Source organism: Miniopterus natalensis, chromosome 8, assembly GCF_054644295.1.
Source record: "Miniopterus natalensis isolate mMinNat1 chromosome 8, mMinNat1.hap1, whole genome shotgun sequence".
In the NCBI taxonomy this organism is placed as follows: Eukaryota; Metazoa; Chordata; class Mammalia; order Chiroptera; family Miniopteridae; genus Miniopterus; species Miniopterus natalensis.
The window spans coordinates 61,197,501-61,217,389 of record NC_142088.1 but is presented as its reverse complement, the minus strand read 5'-3'; the positions used below and the strand labels follow the sequence as shown (position 1 = coordinate 61,217,389).

General features: G+C 38.3%; 1 protein-coding gene across 3 annotated transcripts in view; it reads right to left on the bottom strand.

Moving 5' to 3' along the window:
- Positions 1–19,889, bottom strand: part of ZEB2 (zinc finger E-box binding homeobox 2) — a 125,942-nt gene that overhangs the window by 17,361 nt on the left and 88,692 nt on the right. For all 3 annotated transcript variants that reach the window (XM_087819869.1, XM_087819868.1, XM_087819870.1), the window contains exon 4: positions 15,768–15,839. In XM_087819869.1, coding sequence (XP_087675995.1) covers positions 15,768–15,839 — 72 coding nt within the window. The remainder of the gene's footprint in view (positions 1–15,767; positions 15,840–19,889) is intronic.

The following is a 19,889-nucleotide window of genomic DNA, read 5'->3' as shown; positions in this document are numbered from 1 at the left end:
CTGAGTACGGTGATCTCAAGCCTTTCTCTTTTGCCCTGCAATTTCTGTTCATTTTAACAAGAGCAACAGTGTGATTTCAAGACCTACATTTCCTTCAGATATAGTTTCAAAATGTGTAATAGTGGACTAAGAATTTATGTTTTGAAATTTTGCTTAAATCTTTTCTTAGAATCTAAAATGTTAAATATTTTCTTAGAAGAGTAAGTCGGATCACCTTTCCACTGGTATACTCAACGACGCTATGGATGTCTCCCAAAAGATACTTATTCATAATGATCATGATGGCGCCATTTAAGCCACTAGAAAGCATGAAGGAACTGCCAATTGCACAAACTATTTGTCCATTGTTTTGGATAATCAAAATAACTTCAGATCTATCAAAAATCACTTTTCGTTTTTAAGTGCAAGAAAAATATAAAAGGAACAAAACAGTGGATCCAAGATGAACCTCTTTTGAACAACTAACTGATTTGACCAATGACTGACTTCTTTTTCAGCGCTGGCAGTAGAAAGTAATGTAACAGCTCCCTTCCGAACCCAGACCTACTCAAATGTTAAATGTTCAAGACTTGATTTATTTATGTTTTTCAAGAACATTGTCCCATTTAAAGATCCTTAGTCCTAGTAGACATTGTAGATGTACATTTAACATCCTAATTTTATCTTGATATTTCAGCAACTATTTGAATTATCTGGCTATCTTTGCATGAATTTTGATTTGCATATGAATGTTTCCATCAGAAATGTAATCAAATGCAAATTCAATTGGATTTGCATTAATAGCTTTTTGGCTTAAAAGGGAGGAAAATTCTGATTTTTCTGGATAGGCAAACTAAACTGCATCTAGATATACCACTGGTGTTTGGAGAGGCAATTCACTTGCTAGATCATATTTGGCTATGCTAGGCTTCTATGTCAAGTGTCATGGGGACAAAAACCATCAAATCATGAGCTCTCTTTAAGGGTCATCTTTAATTATCTTTGTATCCTGAGCATCGAGTACATTGCCTAGAAATTAGTAGGCTCTCAAAAATCATTTATGGAATACATGTGGAATAAATTACGTCCTTAACACTAACCTTGGTGTAGAAGTCCTCTAGTAAAAGGAAGCATAAGACACCTACAGTTGAGCTAGAAACTTACCCCTAGTATTCAAGCAATTGTAGAACAATTATGTGATAAGCTATTGTGAGGATCATAAATGCTTGCAAGGGTCCAGATGAGTATTCAGAGGGTCTCATGAAGAAGATAGCACTCGACCATTTACACCTATTTGCTCCACCAGGACTTTGCTTCATGTGGTACGCTATTAGTTCTATGTCCCAATAGCTAGAGTGATTTAAGTGAGCTAGAGCCTAGCCTTCCATGAACTACGCATAACCATCATGGGCATAATGTGGGTTTTGCCTGGCGTTGCTATGGGCACTAGCAACATACGGTTTTCCTGCCCCACACCATGACACTCTCCTTTGCCTGGGAACGACGCCTCCTTTGCCCGACTGCCAAGCCTTGTGATGCTCAAGGCAGCCACCATGTTACTGCACAATCCTGTTCCCCCAGTCACAGTGTATTAAGCTGCACCTAAAGGGAACCAATCTGAGTCCTACATTCTCTAGGCCAAACTATTGATTGGTTCGGGGGTAGCCGACAAACCTAATTGAGTTCAGTGACTATAGGTGTAAGAAGTAGAACAAAGGAATTGATATACCCCATATAGAGTAAGGTTTATGAAGCTGGAGTGCGGAGCAGATGACGGAGGGAAGCAGAGACAAGTAGCTGGTCCAGACAGTACATTCGTAGCTGGATTTGCTTCTGGGGCCACGCTGCGCCTCTGTCCTTCCGGGAGCTCTCTTGTCAACCTTCCTTAGATTCTGTGACTCGGGACATCCCCTTTTCTAACTTTAGGCCATGTGTGTTTCAGTCACTTGGACCCCAAATCATCCTAATTGTTATAATAGAACAAGTGATGGGATTACAGTTTGGTTATTCTCAAAATTGTTAAGAAGAATGAAGTTTTGATTCTATTTGGAAGTTTGCATTTTTGGGTTTGCAAAGATTTTGTAATATAATACTGTAGAGTGGACAGAGGAATGAGGCAGAAAATTGGCTAGAAAGTTACAGAATTCCCCACTGCGTTTTTCAAGTCTAAAATCAACCTTTTTTTTTTTTTTGGTAATCCTCTTCACGCCTTGGTCTCCTAGGAAGAACTGCCAAAATACACTGACAAAGGATATTCGCATGGTATTTATGATCAAACCATAATAAAATTCACAAGAAACCTCAAGTAATTTCTTCCCGTACCTTCTCCAGAGATTTTGTATTTAGTCCTAAAATTTACCCTAATGTCTTGCAAATATCTCAACCTTCCCGAAGGTCGAGTAAACTTTTCTTTCTCTAAAAAAAGAATTTCATTAATTAAAAATGCTTCCTCATAGCCACATGTATTTTATTATTGCTAGGGTAAATTTCTAGGTGCCTGCAAGTCAAAAAAGCCTCAAATTTCTTATAAATATGATAGTCAGTATCATACTAATGTTTATTAATGATACTTTCATAAATACTTTTATGTCTAGCTTAAGATAGAGACTGATTTTTTTAGATAGATAATAATATCACTATGGACTGACTTTAAAAATTATTGACTAAAAGACAAGCAATGTTGACAGAGCTCTAAATAAAAGAGATATATCGGTCTTCAATCAGTCACCACCCCCCAACAGTTGAGTTGTTTTAGGATACTTTCTCATAGATTCTTAAAAGTGAGTTTTAATCAGTATTTACAAGTAGTTAAATTATAACGAAACCTTGATACTTAATCCTACTCCTTTTCTGTTTCCCTCTCTTTACTTCTATAGGCTCACCATTTATTTTCTTTATTTGTAACAAGCACGGGTTCATGTAGGAAGACAGGTGCTCTATTATCCCTTGTCTAGTACCCAGCATGTTTTTAATTTTCATTAAAAATTGAAGAAATATATTTGAATATTATGCTAAGTCATTTTAATCAACATCAAAATGAATAAATAATTCTTTTGGAAAGGAAAATATCTTGGAGGCTCCAGAAGAGCTGAAGCAAGTGTATGCAAATACCTGAGTGGAATCATTCACCTATCCCCTTGCTTAATAACTGTTTATTGAGTGCCTACTAGTGCCAGAATGTGGCTGGGATGGAGACACACTCATGTTGATTGATGAAACTTTTCCTAGTTCTGTGACTCTCATATGTAGACACATAACTAAAATGTTTGTGATTCTGCAATATACAGACATATAAATGCACAAATGTATAGCAGGGGATTATATATATGTATATGTGGGTATTTCCTCAGTATAATGTATAAATTGTGCATTTATATATAATCCGGCTTTCATTCACGTCATATATCCAGGAGAAGGGACCAGAAGAAACAATCACAAATGTAGGCAACTGTATTCATCATCTTTTCAAAAAACTGTCGCTTTATTAATAACATTTTAGATGATAAGAAAACATAGAAAACTATTTTTGATTTGGTCATTTGTATTGAATTTCTTAGATTAAAGGAGACCACCCTCAGCATTTGTTGAGGTATACAAAGTCTCATGGCTGCTCTGTTTAAAGTTGACTAATTAATGGAATATAAGCATCTCATCGTTAGAAATGCACGTGGGCCTTTCTGCAGAAGGCTTCCAATATCCTTATCGGCAGCAGATGTCTAAATGCAACCCTGAGGGAAGGGGATGATCTTTTTCTCATTACACAGCTACGTGGGCAGCCCAACAGGGCCTCGGGCGCTACAGAGGTGTGTGTGAAGCCAGGGAAGGCTCATCGAGAGCGGCAAAGTTCTCTTCTCTTCTTGGGATTTCGTACGGAGTCTGGGTTGGTCTCTCCACGCCTGCTCAGACGCGGTTTCCTCGGGGGAACACGCGTTCAGATGCCAACAAGAGTCCCACGCGTGAGAGGTCTGGGAGAGAGAGTTGCAGAAGGAACAGGGGATGGGAATCCGCACTGCTCTGCAGGATCAAGCAGCTCCCCAAACAGCAGGAAGTAGCCCCGTCAGGGGCAGAGTCTAATTTTAAACTGAGGTTTATGTCAGAGAAATGTGAATATCAAGATGGAGAGACGACTAACCCTTAGACAGTTCGATTGCTATGTATCTACAGAATCCATGCCTTTAAAAAACATTCCCAAGTTAGATAATATGTATTATCTTTCACATTATGATGGAATTTAAAATTTGGAATTGGTATATTACTGAAAAGACTCTTAGACTATTTTATTGTATTTTAGAGGGGTTTATAAAGTATGGTGGTTTTGCCCAGTAATTCAGTGAGCTTTGCACATACACGACATGTAAGGATACTCTACAGCACTGGTTTCAGAATGTGGTTTCCAGGCTCAAAGATTCAGTATCACCTGGGAACCTGTTTGAAATGCAATTTCCTGGGAGCCAACCCAGACCTGTGAAGTCAGCAATATGTGTTTTAACGAGTCCATCAGCGGATTCTGACACTTGCCCAGTTTAAGAATCACTAGTCTAGGAACTCAATTCTCTGCCTCACCTGGCTAAATAAGACATTCAGTAACATGGTTTCGGGAAACAGCCCAGAATTACTCCCAGGTCAGGAAGCCTTCCTGACTATTTCAATCTGAGTTCATACCCTTGGTCTGCATTTACTGAGCACCATCTGTATATCTCAATATTTGAACTTATCATGTGATGTTGTAATCTGTCGTTTACATGTCTGTGAGCTGACAGAGGCATGGACCATGTCTTATTTAACTTTATATTACCAGGTCCTTGTACAGCGCCTGGCATACAGCTAATGCTCAATCACTAAATAATTAGACCAAGTTCTGGGTCACTGGACTCCTCATATTGGCTCAGCTATTTGTATTTTTTAAATCTCAATATCCTCATCTATAAAATGAGCCAGTATATTCTTTCTAGAGTATCCTTGAAGTTTCAGAATTCCATAATTTCAGTTAATTAATCACCCTAATCAGTTTGCTCTTTCATGTGCCTTATTTGTTGCCATTAAAACTTCAAATCAGCACAGCTTTCTGATGGAGGATCCGCATACACAGGTTCAGAAAATATATTTTGGAGTTGTCTGGAAACTACAGCTAATGTCACAGGGAAAACATTGCTTATTGAATATTTTTTGAATGAATGAAGGAGACACTTAAAAAGCTTGAGATATCAGTTATTTCTTGTGAGAACTCTTGCTCTGAAGATAGCTGCTTTTAATCGCAAACAAAGCTAATAAAACCACAGCATCAGCATTCAGTAGCCAGGAAGTGACAGGCTCTTCTTGGTGTACACTGATTACAGTCTGAAAGTGACACTCCTGTCTAACCTGCCAAGTGTTACTTCTGTTTTCCCTCCTCAGAACCTATCTTTACTTTTGAAAACTCTTTGTATGACATTAACTTAAAAATTAAAAAGAGAATTTTCATGACATATCTGACTGGATGATAAAACTCTTCCATCATATAAAAATGTGATAGATATCATACAAAAGAAGAAAAAGACGGGCTTTATATTAATATGGCTCCTTGTTAAGTATTTAGGTACTAATTGAATTATCTAATAAACTGATCTTGCACAATTGATTAACACTATACGTCCACTCAACCCTTGCTGAGAAATATCTCATGATCAAAATTGGGTGGCTTCTGTTACCCATATTAGAAAGCTAGTTAATTTAAAAGTTTCAATTTAATCTCCATGTAAGAATAATAAGAGGAACTGGAAGTTTTTAAACCAAGAAGATAATAAAGGTACAGAAAATTTCTTACTCTTTTCCCCACTTTCTCTGTGTTAATGATGTGACTCAGAATTTGCGCTTAATGAGGCTTAACCATTTGCTAGCCTGCAATCTCATCACTAATATTACCAATTTAGGAGACTTGTACCTTGCCCTATGATGTTTCTTGCTCAAGGAAGATTTTCAATCTAGGTCTAGATCTTTACCTGGGATTCAGTTATTCAGGAGACCCTTGGAGGAGTCTAAACCTGGACAGAACTGGCGTTTCTACGCGGTCCGTTAGCACTCAAATCCCTGATCCCACCCCGTCCCATCCTGGTTTACACTCTACTGTTATCCTAGTGCATTTGGTGAGGTATAAGCAGAACTGGCTACATAATTTGTGGGGCCCAGTGCAAAATGTCAACAGCAAAGCACTGAACCAAAGGTGAGGTCCTTCGAGCCCAGGGCCCTGTGTGACCGTGGAGTCCTGGGTATAATATCATGAGGCAGGACCCCTGAGAACGTCTCCCTCCCATGCTAACTATCACAGCCCTTGCTTTTTGTTTTCTCTGGGTAAAATCATTAGAAAGAAGGGTTGGGTGGAGTGGAGTCCAAAATTTCTAGTTTAATTTCCTCATTAAACAAATGATACAACTAAGGTACAGTGTGGTCCGGGACTCATGCAAAGTGACACAAGTAATTTCTGGAAGAGCTCGATAGAGAACTCATGTATTCTGACTCCTAACCCATCACTTTTCAGCTATATCATAATGACTCATTATGAGAAAGAGCGAGAGAACACCATCTTCTTAGTTTCTCACCATGCCTGACTGACTGGCTATGATCTGAATAGGTTCTGGATGCTGAAAAGTTCACTATGACATTATAAATAGTTCTAAACAACATAAGAACACCACAGAATGTGGGGAAAGCCAATGTAAATATCAACTTCAATGTAAATAAAATATTAAATTTAAATTTTTTCCCCCTGTTTTTCTTTTCATGTTCCTGCTTTTCTGAATCCCATGCTTATTTTTTTTACTGGGTGATCCACATCTAAATCTATTGGGGCAAAGCAAAAACACCATAAAAGTTCTCCAAATTCTCCACTTGAGATGCTTATTAAAAATTTCCATTTAATTTTTAAGAATCGTATTTTCCTAATTTGGATATTTCTTATTTTTAATCATGTTTCTCAGGGCACTCAATACAGAGTAACTTTATGAAGACCTTGATTAACTATTATGGTTGTAGTAAATAAAGAAGTCTCAAGTTTAACTTAGGACTAGGCACTTTATTCCCGGTTCAATCTGCTTTCCCATCTCACATATTACTTGTTTACCCCCCACATGCTTACTGATACCCTCCTCTGCGTTCCACTTCCTCAGATTAAATGAAACTGTGTCATCCGTTGATAACTTCCATCCTCACAGCCTTTCCAGCACGGCCACTCCTGCTTTCACCTGTCTTCACCCCCAGAGCAAAGAGGATGGGTCAGCGTACTCTTTAATTCACATTACGGTTTCAAACTAGTGTTCCCAGTTTATTAATTTTTGTTCATTCATTTATTCATGAATTCAACAAATAACCTGTTTACCAACCACCAACACTATATAAACGCTGTGCCTACTGAGAGGAAATACGGAGAAGAGCAAACGAAACCTCTAGCCTCAAAAAGCCTCCAATCTGTGATAGTATTTTTTGAAGTTTAAGTCACCCATCTTCTCCATTATATTTTCTTACACTACCCATAGAGCACAAGTAAAATGACACTCATCCTATTATTATCTTCACCCCAGGCTGCCATTACTATCATTTTTGGAAAACTTCATTACTCAGAAGACAGTCCGTGGGGAATCCTGGCTTCGCAGGGCTTTGACTTTCTCTAGCCCAGCAACACGGATGCCGCACCTCGGCGCCGGGCTAACCCTGGGACGGTTCCACTCTGTGCACCAGGGCTTGGGACTTTCGATCTCTGATTTCAGCGTCCTGTCCTTTCCCATCAATGCGTTCCTCATGCCCTTGAAACGGGCACTTCATCGTGCCGATGAGGCCCTGACAAGCCCCCCAGTCTATTTCGCCCACTCTGATTTTACACCTGCCTCAGTTCACCCTGGAGCCTGACATCATTTCCATCCCTGTCGTTTATTCTTGCATTCTTACCTTGCCAAATTTAAATCTAGCTCATTTCCCCTGCTCCTAGAGTACCCAGAATGTCTAAAGAAACTTTAATAATTGTATTGACTTGTTTCAGTCTATGTTATCAAAATAGGATATTCTTTTAGGATGATAAATGAACCTCTCTACATTGTTTACAGCAACTCTCTGTATTTTCAGTCCTCAAGATTCCAATCCTTCTCGCATCCCCTTACTGTCAACTGAGGAGCTCTTTTCCTGTTTACTTCATACAATGCAACCCACATGATGTAAATTCCCTAAACTACCTTAAATTCAACCAAAATCTCTCTACCATCATTCTTCCTTCCTTTTTAATCTATTGCTAAACACGTGTACCTGCCCATAGCCAAGGCTACCGTCTGAAGCTATCCCCTCACAACTCTGCTGATAACCTACTCCATCTTTCACCCAGTCTTACATTTCAGCCTTTCTCTCCTCTTTTGCACAGAGGCATGTTCAGCAAGCATTTGTCCTGAAGAGAACCTTTCCTCCAATTTACAGTCTTCCATTTTCATGTCTCTAATACTTGATCCTATACTCTGTCAGATGCCCTCTGCAAGAGAGAGCACTTTTCACTTGAACCTACATAGCTTGTTGTGTTTCAAATAAAACATCTTAATCCATATACTGTTATAATAATAATAAAAAATAATGACTAGCAAGGATTGAACATTTATGTCTAACATTGTGTTAAACATTTTACACATATTTCTTATTCATCCACCATTGTTTCGTTCACCCAATTGAATGGAAGTCCTTAATGACAGTAATTATTCATTGTGTTTTTCTTGATGCTTAACAAAATGCCTTGCACCTAGTAGGGTCTCCTTAAGTGACTATCGATCTGAATAGCTAATGAGGTTATAAGTATTTATTTGTAAATTTTGCCTTTCTGTCATTATGATTTTTGGTGTTTTTTTTTTCTCTTGACACCATAAGATTTTTCATTCCTTAAGGACTGGAATTAGATTTTCTATTTCCTTAAAATTTCTTTCTCAAGCCTCAGCTCAAATTCTGCACAAAAGAAATACTCTGACTGAAAAGAATGACTGTACCTTAGTGGTTATTAACAAGTGACAAATATTTTATTCTTTGTTTATCTGATTGTTACACAAGACAGGAAAAAAAAGATATGATTCCTGATGCTAGTCAGTGACCAAGTAAAGGAAAATCTTTGACAGCTTTCATGGTCATTATACACAAACGTTATAAATGCTACCAAATCTTGAAATGTAGTTTATCTGACCCTAGAATCTGTAGCACCCCAAAACAACATTTGCCTTTCATATGTAGAAGCAGTTATATATTATTCTTAAAATATTGGAAGCATGTTTAATGACTATATCTAGAGTCAATATATGTAGTTACTTCTTGGACAATAATTTGCTTGCGTTATGTAAGATTAAGAACTAAGACCTAAATTGGCTTTGCCCAGTTTCTAGATGCAAGGTGCTTTTCTTTTTCCAGCAAAGGAAGCAAAGACCCAGGTGGTTATTAATAGCCCGTTATAACTACAGAAGTAGATTGTCTGGGTAAATATAACTTTCACACTTTCAAAGAGGAAACAACAGGGGCCTATTTGGGTCTGGGTTTGAACGTGGAACCGCATTAATGCTAATGATCATCATGTACCTAAGATAGATCCCTGCTACTACTAGCTTTTAGGCAAACTCATGTTCATAATGCTCCTAAGTTTTTCCATTTCTCTAATCTTCTTGGAAAACAGTTTTTTTCATACACTCTTAAAACTTCTACATAATAATTTCATTCTGAATTTGAATCTGATTAACATCGAAAAGACGGGAGGTTCTTTGTAAAAATGCATTCTTTGTCTTACGCGTTAAAACATACAATGCTCTTTCATTTTTAAAACATTAAAACAAATGTAGAAACATTGAAGGCAATGTGGAAAGTTATTAATATAAATCAGAGTTTCTGATGCTTATGTTGTTATAAGTCAATTTTGCTATGCTGCTAATCTAGCTTTGCTGTAAAAAAGTAGCGATACCTTAGGAGGTTGTTCTTTGCTTTTAACAAGTTGATTTTAGCAACTTAAATCCTAACTTTACTATGAAGATGCTGGACTTAATCCTCTCCACAGGGAATGTTTTCCCTTATTGGGGCTTCCTTCTCAGAGCCCATTTCTTCTCCAATTACTTGTTCATTCATTCATTCATTCATTCATTCATTCACTCATTTTACCAGTCACAATCTGTACCATGTGTATTTACTGCTGTACCTGACACTTTGAGGGAAACAAGGAGTAGTCTTTTGCTTAAAGCAAATAGTTTGAGGGGCACTTACTAAAGCAAATGTATACATTATGTATTTAATTACATTAACAGTCCTGTGAGGTAGCTATCATGATAATCTACCTCCAATTTACAGCTGAAGAAATTCTTTGCCCTCATGAAATTAGCTGGGTGAAATAGGTGCAAACAATCTAAAGAGGAACAGCTCAGCTGCTAAAATTAGTCGTGTGCACCTGAGGCCTGTGGGACTTCAGAGATGCGGTCTGGGTGTTCAAGGATGACCACACCAAGGAAAAGGGATGTGAGCTGGCCCTGAAGAAAAAAAGGGTGGGGAGCACTGGGATGACCGGAGGAAAGGGGAGAGCAAGATAAGCCTCTCAAGGAATAGCATGGCACAGATGCAGGTTGGCATAAATGTGATTCTTTTTTGACATTACCAAGGATTTGGTCTGACAAGAATGAAGCACTGTTGGTATGAAATGGATGGCACTTAATACCAGAGCAGAATGTGGATTTTGCCCTATGGGTCCTAAGGTGCAATTAAGGATACTAGCAAGGGAGCTTAGACAATGAGGAAAGAATTACTGGAAGAATGTGAACTGAGAAATAGAGGACATGAAGGCTAGAGAGCAATCAAATGTAACTGAGCCCAGCTGGGTGTTGCTTAGCAGCTGAGCATCAATATTGGACCCAGGAGATGGCTGTTCGATTCCTGTCAGGGCACATGCCCGGGTTGCGGGCTCGATCCCCAGTCGGGGGCGTGCAGGAGGCAGCCAATCAATGACTCTCTCATCATTGAAGTTTCTCTCTCCCTCTCTCCCCCTCCCTTCCTCTCTCTGAAATCAATAAAGATATATTTTAAAAAACAAAACAAAAACAATGTAACTGAGTCTTTCTTGTTTGGGAGACTAGAATAATGGGAGATAAAAATATCTGGTTGGTTCTTTCAGGTCAGGTATCAAAAATATGTCAACCTGAAAAGATGAAAGGGAAGGCAAGTATTGTTTTTCTCTGATTCACTCCCTTATTTCTTCAAAAACTCTTTCTCACCTAGACCACTCCAGGATTTATGGTAATAAAGTGACCCAAAGCCATAGCATTCCTGCCCTCATGTAGTTTACATTCTAGTGGGGAGAAACACGCCTGCAGGTGACTAAGTATAATATGAGAGAATGAAATAAATCCTATAAGGAGACCCTCAAAGGAATGAGTGGTTAACCCTGAGTTGGACACTGCACGGTGGCTTCCTGTGGAGATGACCTTTAAGAATGTATATAAGGCAGGCAGTCAGGCTAAGAAAGGTCTCAGGCTAAGAAAGAATGAGTGGCCTCCTAGGCTGAAGGAAAACCATGAGCAAAGGCAAAGGAGTATGAATGGTAAACAGTCTTACAGAGCTGGGGCATATTTTAGGAAGTGGTATTAAAGGCAAGACGGGGTTAGACCATGGAGGGTGCCAACTCAGCTCAGAAGCCACCTCATTCTGAAAACAATGGAGTGTTAGGAAAACAACTTCTAGCTAACTTTGTTGGGGTGAAGAATGTATTAAATAAATTAGGGATTGAAAACAGGGAGCCCAGTTAGAAAGATATTGTAATAGATGAAAAATGAGTATTTAAAAGGATACAAGTGATACATGGTATTTGTGACAGTAGAACTGATAGTACTTGATGACAAATTAGATAAAGTATGTAACTGTTCCAGTGTTCTAGCAGGATCAGCTCCTCAGAGTGGTGGAAAACCTTCTGAGGCAAAAGAATATGTCTGATGATTTAGAATTCATTCCCAAATCTGCGACCTATTAGCTATGTGGCGATTTAAAAAATTTTTTTTTTACTACAGTTTCCTCAACTATCAAATTACAGTTAAGGAACTGTTCTGGAGTGTAACTTTTAATGTTAGAATCTTGTGGTTCAATTCAACTGAACCTCCCCACTACTTCTTACAGATTTAAACTCAGTAGAATATATTATGAAGATGCTTTTAGATTCTAAAAGACTGCTTTATTTATATAAAGTTAAACCTTACTATTTAGTAGATTTGTAAAATCAAGGAAGAACTTCAGAGGTGTTTTCCTTACTTTTAGTTAGGAATGAAATTTGCCTGTTGGGTATTGAGAGAGAAATATTAGGGACAGCTTCCTTGTCTTCCTTCTACAAGTTATTCAAGTTAATAACAACACTTTTTATCAGAAAATTTGTGTAACTTTAAAAAAAGTTATCTGTTCCAATGTCTGTTGGTTCTGCTTTGATTAGAAAAGGAAAATGGAATCTGACGTTAAACAATTCCATATTCATTCATTCATCAAAACATTTATTGAGAGCCTATTAATTTTAAGGCACACTTATAGACAACGTGGTAGCCTCAGAAATAATCTGTGCTTTCAGAGTCCTCAATCTAATCTGGAAGAGACAACACATTAATTAACAACACTCTACAGCATCTATGGAAAGGTTAGCTGATTTGTTTTATGAGTTCACTGGAGGAAGATATCATTCATTTAAGTTGGGGTGGTTAGAGAAGGCCAGCTGGATCCTCAACAGGAGGATTTGGGTGAAAAGAAAGATACAGTCAATTAATCAGTAATTTCAACCAGAAAAGATGTCTTATTCCACATGTATTTAGGATCTAAAAAGACGCGAGAGTGAAAGAAGCAGTAAGCTTATGGTCGGGAAGAGAGAGGTGTTCATTCTCTAACAGGGCTGAGCTATGAACTGAGGATCAGCAGTAAATTCCTAATTACCGAGTTCAATGTATCTGCTCAGCATTCGTTTGCAATTGTAGCTGTTTGAACCTTTGATTGAATTGACCATTCTCTCCTTTTTGAAACCTTCTGTCTTTGTGTTCTGAATGTTTAATATATTTGTCTCTCTTACAATCTTTCTTCTTTCAATGAATTTGGCTCTTCTTTCTACCCACCAGGAGCCCTGGCCTCAGCTTTATACTTGTTTCAATAAACACACTCTCAATTGTGAGTCTCATAGTCCCAAAATATTAAATTCTACCTGAATATATTTGCATGGCTCTCAAATATCTATAGCAAACCTTGACTTCCTGGGTTTCAATTCCTCATTTTCAATGGACAGTCTCGTGTTCTCTTATATATTTGTCTAACTTCTATATGAAAACATTTGTGTCTGAAGACCAGCTCAAGGTCTTCTCCCCAAAACTGGACCTTTCTTCCACTTATCTAGAAATAGCAAGTATCGCCATGGTCTAAACACACAAATGCGTAATCTTGAAACTATTCTGACGCCATCACCGAGAGAATCAATCGGTTGTTAAGAAGCCATGCTGCTAATTTCACCGTTGCCACCACCCTGGGACAAGCTTTTATCACTCCACACCTGAATAACTACAATGATTTCTAGTCGGTCTTTCAAAGTCTGGTTTTTTTCCCCCCCAAAAAAATCAGGGTAGTGTAACGTGACCCAAACTTTTGTTTGTTGCTCTGCACTCTGCATCAGCTGGCTTCAGCTTCAGTGTGCACTTCATCTCCCTTGAACTGCCTCCTAGGACCCGGCCAAATCCTTTTACTAGTCTCTGAATAAATATCACAGTTTCCTCCGATGGCCAACATACTCCTCCCCTTGCTAGAAAGCCCTTCCTTACTCCTCTACGACTGTGGAAAACGTACTTAGTCTGGGTTTCACGACCATCATGAGACCTTTTCTAACCCTAATGCAACAGGGTCTCTCCCACTTCTGTAACTTGACATGACTATGGGCCCTGCCACTTGTTGCATAATTATCCCATATTTTCACTTATTGTTCATTATAATTTCTTGAGAGTTAGTCTCATCTTCCAAATGAAATAATAACCATGTCTCGGACTGCCTGACCCATCTCCTACCACACATACACGCGACAGTGACCTCAGAGAAGACCCTCAGCCACTACTATTGTTTGTTTATTGGCTAAGTTCAAACACACGGTAAGGAGTAGTAAGCAGTGTGGGAAACGGATCTAGAGGCCAGGTGAAAGAACATTCAAAACTGATTTTTAAATCTTCAGAATAGGAACAATTTTTCTTCCCTTTAAACTTTGAATGTGTAAAACAACTAGTAAATTGTCCCTTTGGGGAAACATTTATTTTTGTGACACTTTCAATAAAGTGAGAAAGTTAATAAAATTAGCATTTATTTAGGCTTGAATTGAAATTTAATATTTATTTTTAAAAGGAACACGAAGCCATTTTTTTATCTGAGTTGGGACATTCTATAGAAAGTATCTAATTTGTGTTATTTATAATTACGTTTTTATATAAAGTTATTTCATCATGTTTCTGTTTTACACGGTGAGGGTACTCCTGCAACAGAGACTATTAAAACTAGAAACATTCTTAAGAAACAACTAGTTCCATCTATTTATTTTTCAGGTGTAGAAAGTGAATTCCAAAGAGGGTAATTGACTTGCCCAAGGTCATAATCTAGTTATTGCCAGAGCCGTATCTAAAAAGTAGGATTGTTGGTTCCTAATTTTATACGTTTTCCAAAATCCTATATCATGCAGTTTTATTTTTGTACCTAGATTTTCATTGTTTTTTCTTATTTTACACCCAAGAACGTGAATTAGTGCCCTGTACGTTATTAATAAGAGCATTCTAAATAGAAGCACAGCATGAGCAGTTTATTATGATGTATATCAACACGAGAGAGAGGAATATCATCTTCACTATTCACATTTCTAAAACTTCCTAAAACAGTAACTTTTCTCGATTGGCGATCTGAGTTGAGGCAGTTGATGTTTTTTGGATTTGCTTTGGGAGGCAACCTTAACCTGGGCACCGTGCTAACATTTGTAATGGCAGTTGAAGGATTGTTTGAAACACCAAAAATAATTAGCGCTTTTCAGGAGAAGAGAGGTGAACACAGCGAGTCCACGCAAATCTGCGCTGGTGACCTGAGGCCGTGCGGGAAGGCGCCGTGTGGGGGACACGGGGCCTTTCACAGTTGTCCTGAAGCCCCTTCTAGAGCAGCGACATCGCAGGACAAAACACCACTTACTACCTTCCCACTGGCTTTTTGTTGTTGGCTTCACTAAAAAGAGGTAAACGTATCAGGTTTTCTTTATAAAATTTGTGCTTAGAAAATATTACTTAGAAGGGTTGGAGGACACTGAGCATTAAAGGAAGAGAAATGACAAAAGGGGACTCAGAGTGTCAGTTTTGGTGAGGAATGGGCATGGAAATTTGGCTTCTCTTTCTGAGAAAAATATTTTACCAACAAAATTACACCGTATCACTTGAATTCCAAAAGACTAATAGCAAGCGGCGGCTGGACGGGGCACGTTGCATCCTGATTTTAAAATGACTTGTGCAAGCTTTTAAAATAAAAGGTACCTACAGAAATTTGCCAAACTCGTGCTTTGAGAGGATTTATTCACCGAGTTCATTATTCTCAGCGTTCACAGGCAGAATGAGGGGTTTAAGATACACCGGCTGAACCAAATACCAAGATACAGAGAATTCGGATTTGCAGCGAAACGAGAGACTCGTGAGGCCTGACTTAACTGTGAAGCGGCGGAGGCGCAAAAGGAAGGGTCCCTGCTTCTGTCCCCGCTCGCCAGCCCCCCGGGACACGGGACAGAGGTGCTCCTCTCGGCTTACCTGTCCCATTGTTAATTGTGGTCTGGATCGCGGCTTCCGGCCCCATAGTGTCATAGTCTTCCTTCATTTCTTCTGTGGGGGAAAATTATCTTTAGCATTTGAAAATTGTAAAAAGGCTTACTATACTAAGCATGCCAAGCGCAGGAACAAGGACGCGTCTTTTAAAGGGAACAGAGAAAAGGCTTGTTGTAAACCTCCAAACAATAGCTTTGTTCAGGCAATTGAATGAATCCAATAGAGCTAGCTGCACAAAAACTTATTTACTTTAAGCATTACTGCAAGCTGTGAAAAACAGAGGTGCTTATTTGGGGCAAATGAAGGGCTTTTCTTCTGGTGGCAGTTCTAGTGACAAACAGGGGGAAAGATATTATTTTTTCAATAAGGGTCAAAAGCAACTAGTATTTGTACTGACAAAGAGGCCCGCTAGCTGCTATGCCTCTAGGAACCCTGGACGGTTGGTGGCAAGTCTGAACTTCTTATTTTATTTTCATACTTGTCCCCTCTTTGGATGGCACTAACCTAGGCAAGCATAGTTTTTAAAAAATCGAATTCTACGTTTTGAAACTTGTAATGTCCAGTTTATAAGACAAGCATCCCAGAGGTACTGGAAACACCTGTTTCACTGCTTTTATGTAACCTTAGAAAACACGCCTTCCTTATGACTTTCCTTACCACTCCACACATATCCCCCTTCCTTACTTACGCCCCAGGAGGTAATCAGAGTCGTTTTCTGAGGAAAACCATACAGACAGAACAACAGCTCAATGTTCTGATGAAGACAAAAATGTGTAACATTCAAGTTGAAGACTTATAAATGATAAGAGGCCATTTTCTAAAACTGCAGTATTTTAAAATAGGAAGAGTGTGAAAAACGAGAGGACTCTTGAATTTACCCAATTGTAGCTTATGTGAGAGGGCAGAGAAGGACAGGGAACAGTTCAAAATCTTCCAAGTACATAAATGAAACATAGACTTTTAAAAGTTGTATTTTGACAACAATACTAATGAGAACCAACCAAACACTCTCCAGTATAAATACCTCTCTGTGATAATCATTTTACTTAAAACAAGAGGCACTTCATACACTGGTCTCTAAATTCCTGAATTTATTCTAATCATTTTTTGCTCATAGTATTTTAGTCACAATTATTTGATAAAAGAACAATTTCTCCCAAATGTCACAGCAAAATGCAAGTATATGTTTTACAGGTATCCTGCAGCTTATCTATTTCTGGATTCAGAATTGAAAAATTCTGGGCTTCATAAGGCAAACTAAATAGATGCTAATTTAATGCCACTGAACATATAACAGTCAGAAAACCTGAGTGGTATTTGTTTAAACTGTACAACCACTTTAAATTTATTCTTGGCCCTGGACTTCTCTCTTATTTAAGACTATTTTCACAGAGACATTTTGCATAAAACATTTAGAAGTTCAATATATAGCAATATTGTACTGTCAATTGTAATAATTGATCGGTTTGAAAGGCTCCCTCATCTGATATTTTTATCAGTCTCTGCAAGGAATTACATGAAGGTATTTCTGAGAAGTTCAGTACTGGATATAAATATAGCTTTTGTGTCTTTCTTTCTTGTTCATCTCATGTGATTTCTGGTAGCTAAGAGTCAGAAGTATCATAAGTTTTCCATCTGAGAGATCAAGTCACTGAGGGGAAAACAGTTAACAGCATTTTTTTTTTTTTTTTTTTGCATAATAGTGGTAATGTTCAAGATTTCTGCTGCACTTCCTTCCTCATTGTCATTTTCTTATGAAAAAGTAAAGAGAAGTTACAGTAGGTGGTTGCTTCCCAAATTATTAAATGCTGGGTGTACACATGTGTAGCCGGCACTTTGTGTCTACTGGATTCTGTAGTAACTTTAGCTATAACCTCGTTTCCCAAAGATCATGCCACTGGGATGGTGTCACTTTTTACCTACAGTGTACTTTGCTTCGATTCACTGAGCACCAACCTTTTTTTTTCTTCCTTTAAGTCAAGTTTGGTTTATTAAAATGAAAACTAAGCCTTTTCAGGTACGCACTGGAAACACTACGTCTCTGCCCGTTCGGCGAGGTTCCACGTGAACCATACCCAGAAGGACATAGCAGGGAGGTTAGGCATGTCCCCTGCGAGTTAACGGCAGTCCCCTCCCGGCTGCCTTTCTGCCTCTCGCCTAACCTTAAACATTTTCCAAGACACCTCTGACTCAGCACACTGTGTCTAAAACCACATAGTATATTTATTTTTAAAACACTTGTAAAAGTTTGCATTTTCCAGTCACCCTTGGGATGAAGGTTTGTAAAAATAAAGGGCACTTTCTTCCTGAAGATGAAGAATCCTTGAATAAGCAGAAAGAGGCCAAGACGCAGGTGATTTATTTAAGTCTGTGTCAGTGATAATGATGTCATGGTTTCCAGCACACTGTGTCCACCCCATTGTGGGACAAAAGAATGTCAAGGACAATTCTAAACACAAAACTCTGATTGTGCTGGAACCGGAAAGGCACAGTGAGAACTCCACTGCGCTCTTCAGCTCGAAACCTGCATCCTGCAGACAAACTACAGAAAGCCAGGGAGAGAGAGCGGAGGAGAGGGGCTTATCTCAGAGTCGAGCTATGTGCTGAGGTATGATGGTAGACAGCCAGGCACCAGGGATAAAACACTACTAAATAAAACAGCGCCCGAATTAGAGTTATTGTCTATAGTGTGTGTTTTGAACAATAAATAAGAAAAATATTTTATCAGAAGAAAAATGTGCTATCTAAGAGTCAGGATAAACAATGAGTAGCTTTTTAAGACCAATTTCTTTTCATTAGACATCAAGGCACCACTTTTGGAAACAATAAAAAAAAAAGAACAATAAATCACGACTAATCATTAGAACTAGACAGGTAATAGCCGGGTAACTTTCTTGGTCCAAATAGCCAAATGAGATTAGGGATTTACATTTTATTTAATTATCGTGACTCCAGAATGCTAGTTTATTTACCATAAAGGTAAGAGCAAAGAACAGCCTGTTCATTTGTATCACAGGCCCCATTAACTACAGGTGATAAGGCATTCACATGGCCTATTGTATATGAAAACATTTAGAATTATGACCCATGACCAACACAAAAAGCTGCCGCGATCACAAACTACTACAGCTTGACATGGGTGTGTTGGCTGTTTTTCAAGTATTGATCTTAATTTTTTAAAATGAAACTTTTTTCCCCCCAGAAGTTTGGAGCGGTACATTTGTTATATCATTATTAATTATTCCTTTAAGGGTGGAAATTCTAGTAATTGGTCCTTACCCTTGATTTCTAGATATTAAAATTTAAAGCATCAGAACATTCATTCTTATAGCCCTGCATATCTAGTTCATTAACAAATATGAATCGCTAACACCAGCTCATTTAAATAGTATGTCTTACATGAGTTCTCGCCACACTCTGTTTCTGTCACACTGCTCCCAAGAATCATTGGCTCTTATTATACATGTAAATGGCTATCATAAAAATAAAAATTTCATTTAAGATTGTTAATGACTTCTGCAGCAGTCAGACTTCCTTTAATGATCATCCTCTGCCCCTAATTAAACGTATTTATCTTTCAAGCATCTTTGGCTGAGTTCTCCCTCATAGTTGAAAATCTAAAATCTTAAGACTTAATGGATATAACGATAAATGTTTATGTGTGGGATTGCTGAGATTCGAGAAACCTTCACCGAAAGCAAAATTGGAAACAGAAAGAGTACAGAACTTGGCACACAATATTGGGAAAAGAAAAACCAAATACACTACATTCAAGCTGCCATCAGTCTTTTCTTGTTTTTGTCTCTGTTTTTTTCCACATTTAATTTTCTTTAGTTAGTGGAAGTGCTTTTATTTTCCTCCTTCCAGAATACCAAACAATCACTCTGCGTGTGTTCGATGTCGTATAGTCTGCGACATCCCACTAGCATATAGGTAGGCTCTTTTATTCTGATTTTTTATTAACGTATTGTTGGCATGCAATAAGTAGGCTGCGCTTATTTCCCTTCCCACTCCCTTCACCTGTTTATTTAAAACTACTGTTATTTATATTGCAAAGGAAAGACAAGGTGGGGTAAATTATGATAGCTTTTTCTGGGTCCTGGAAAT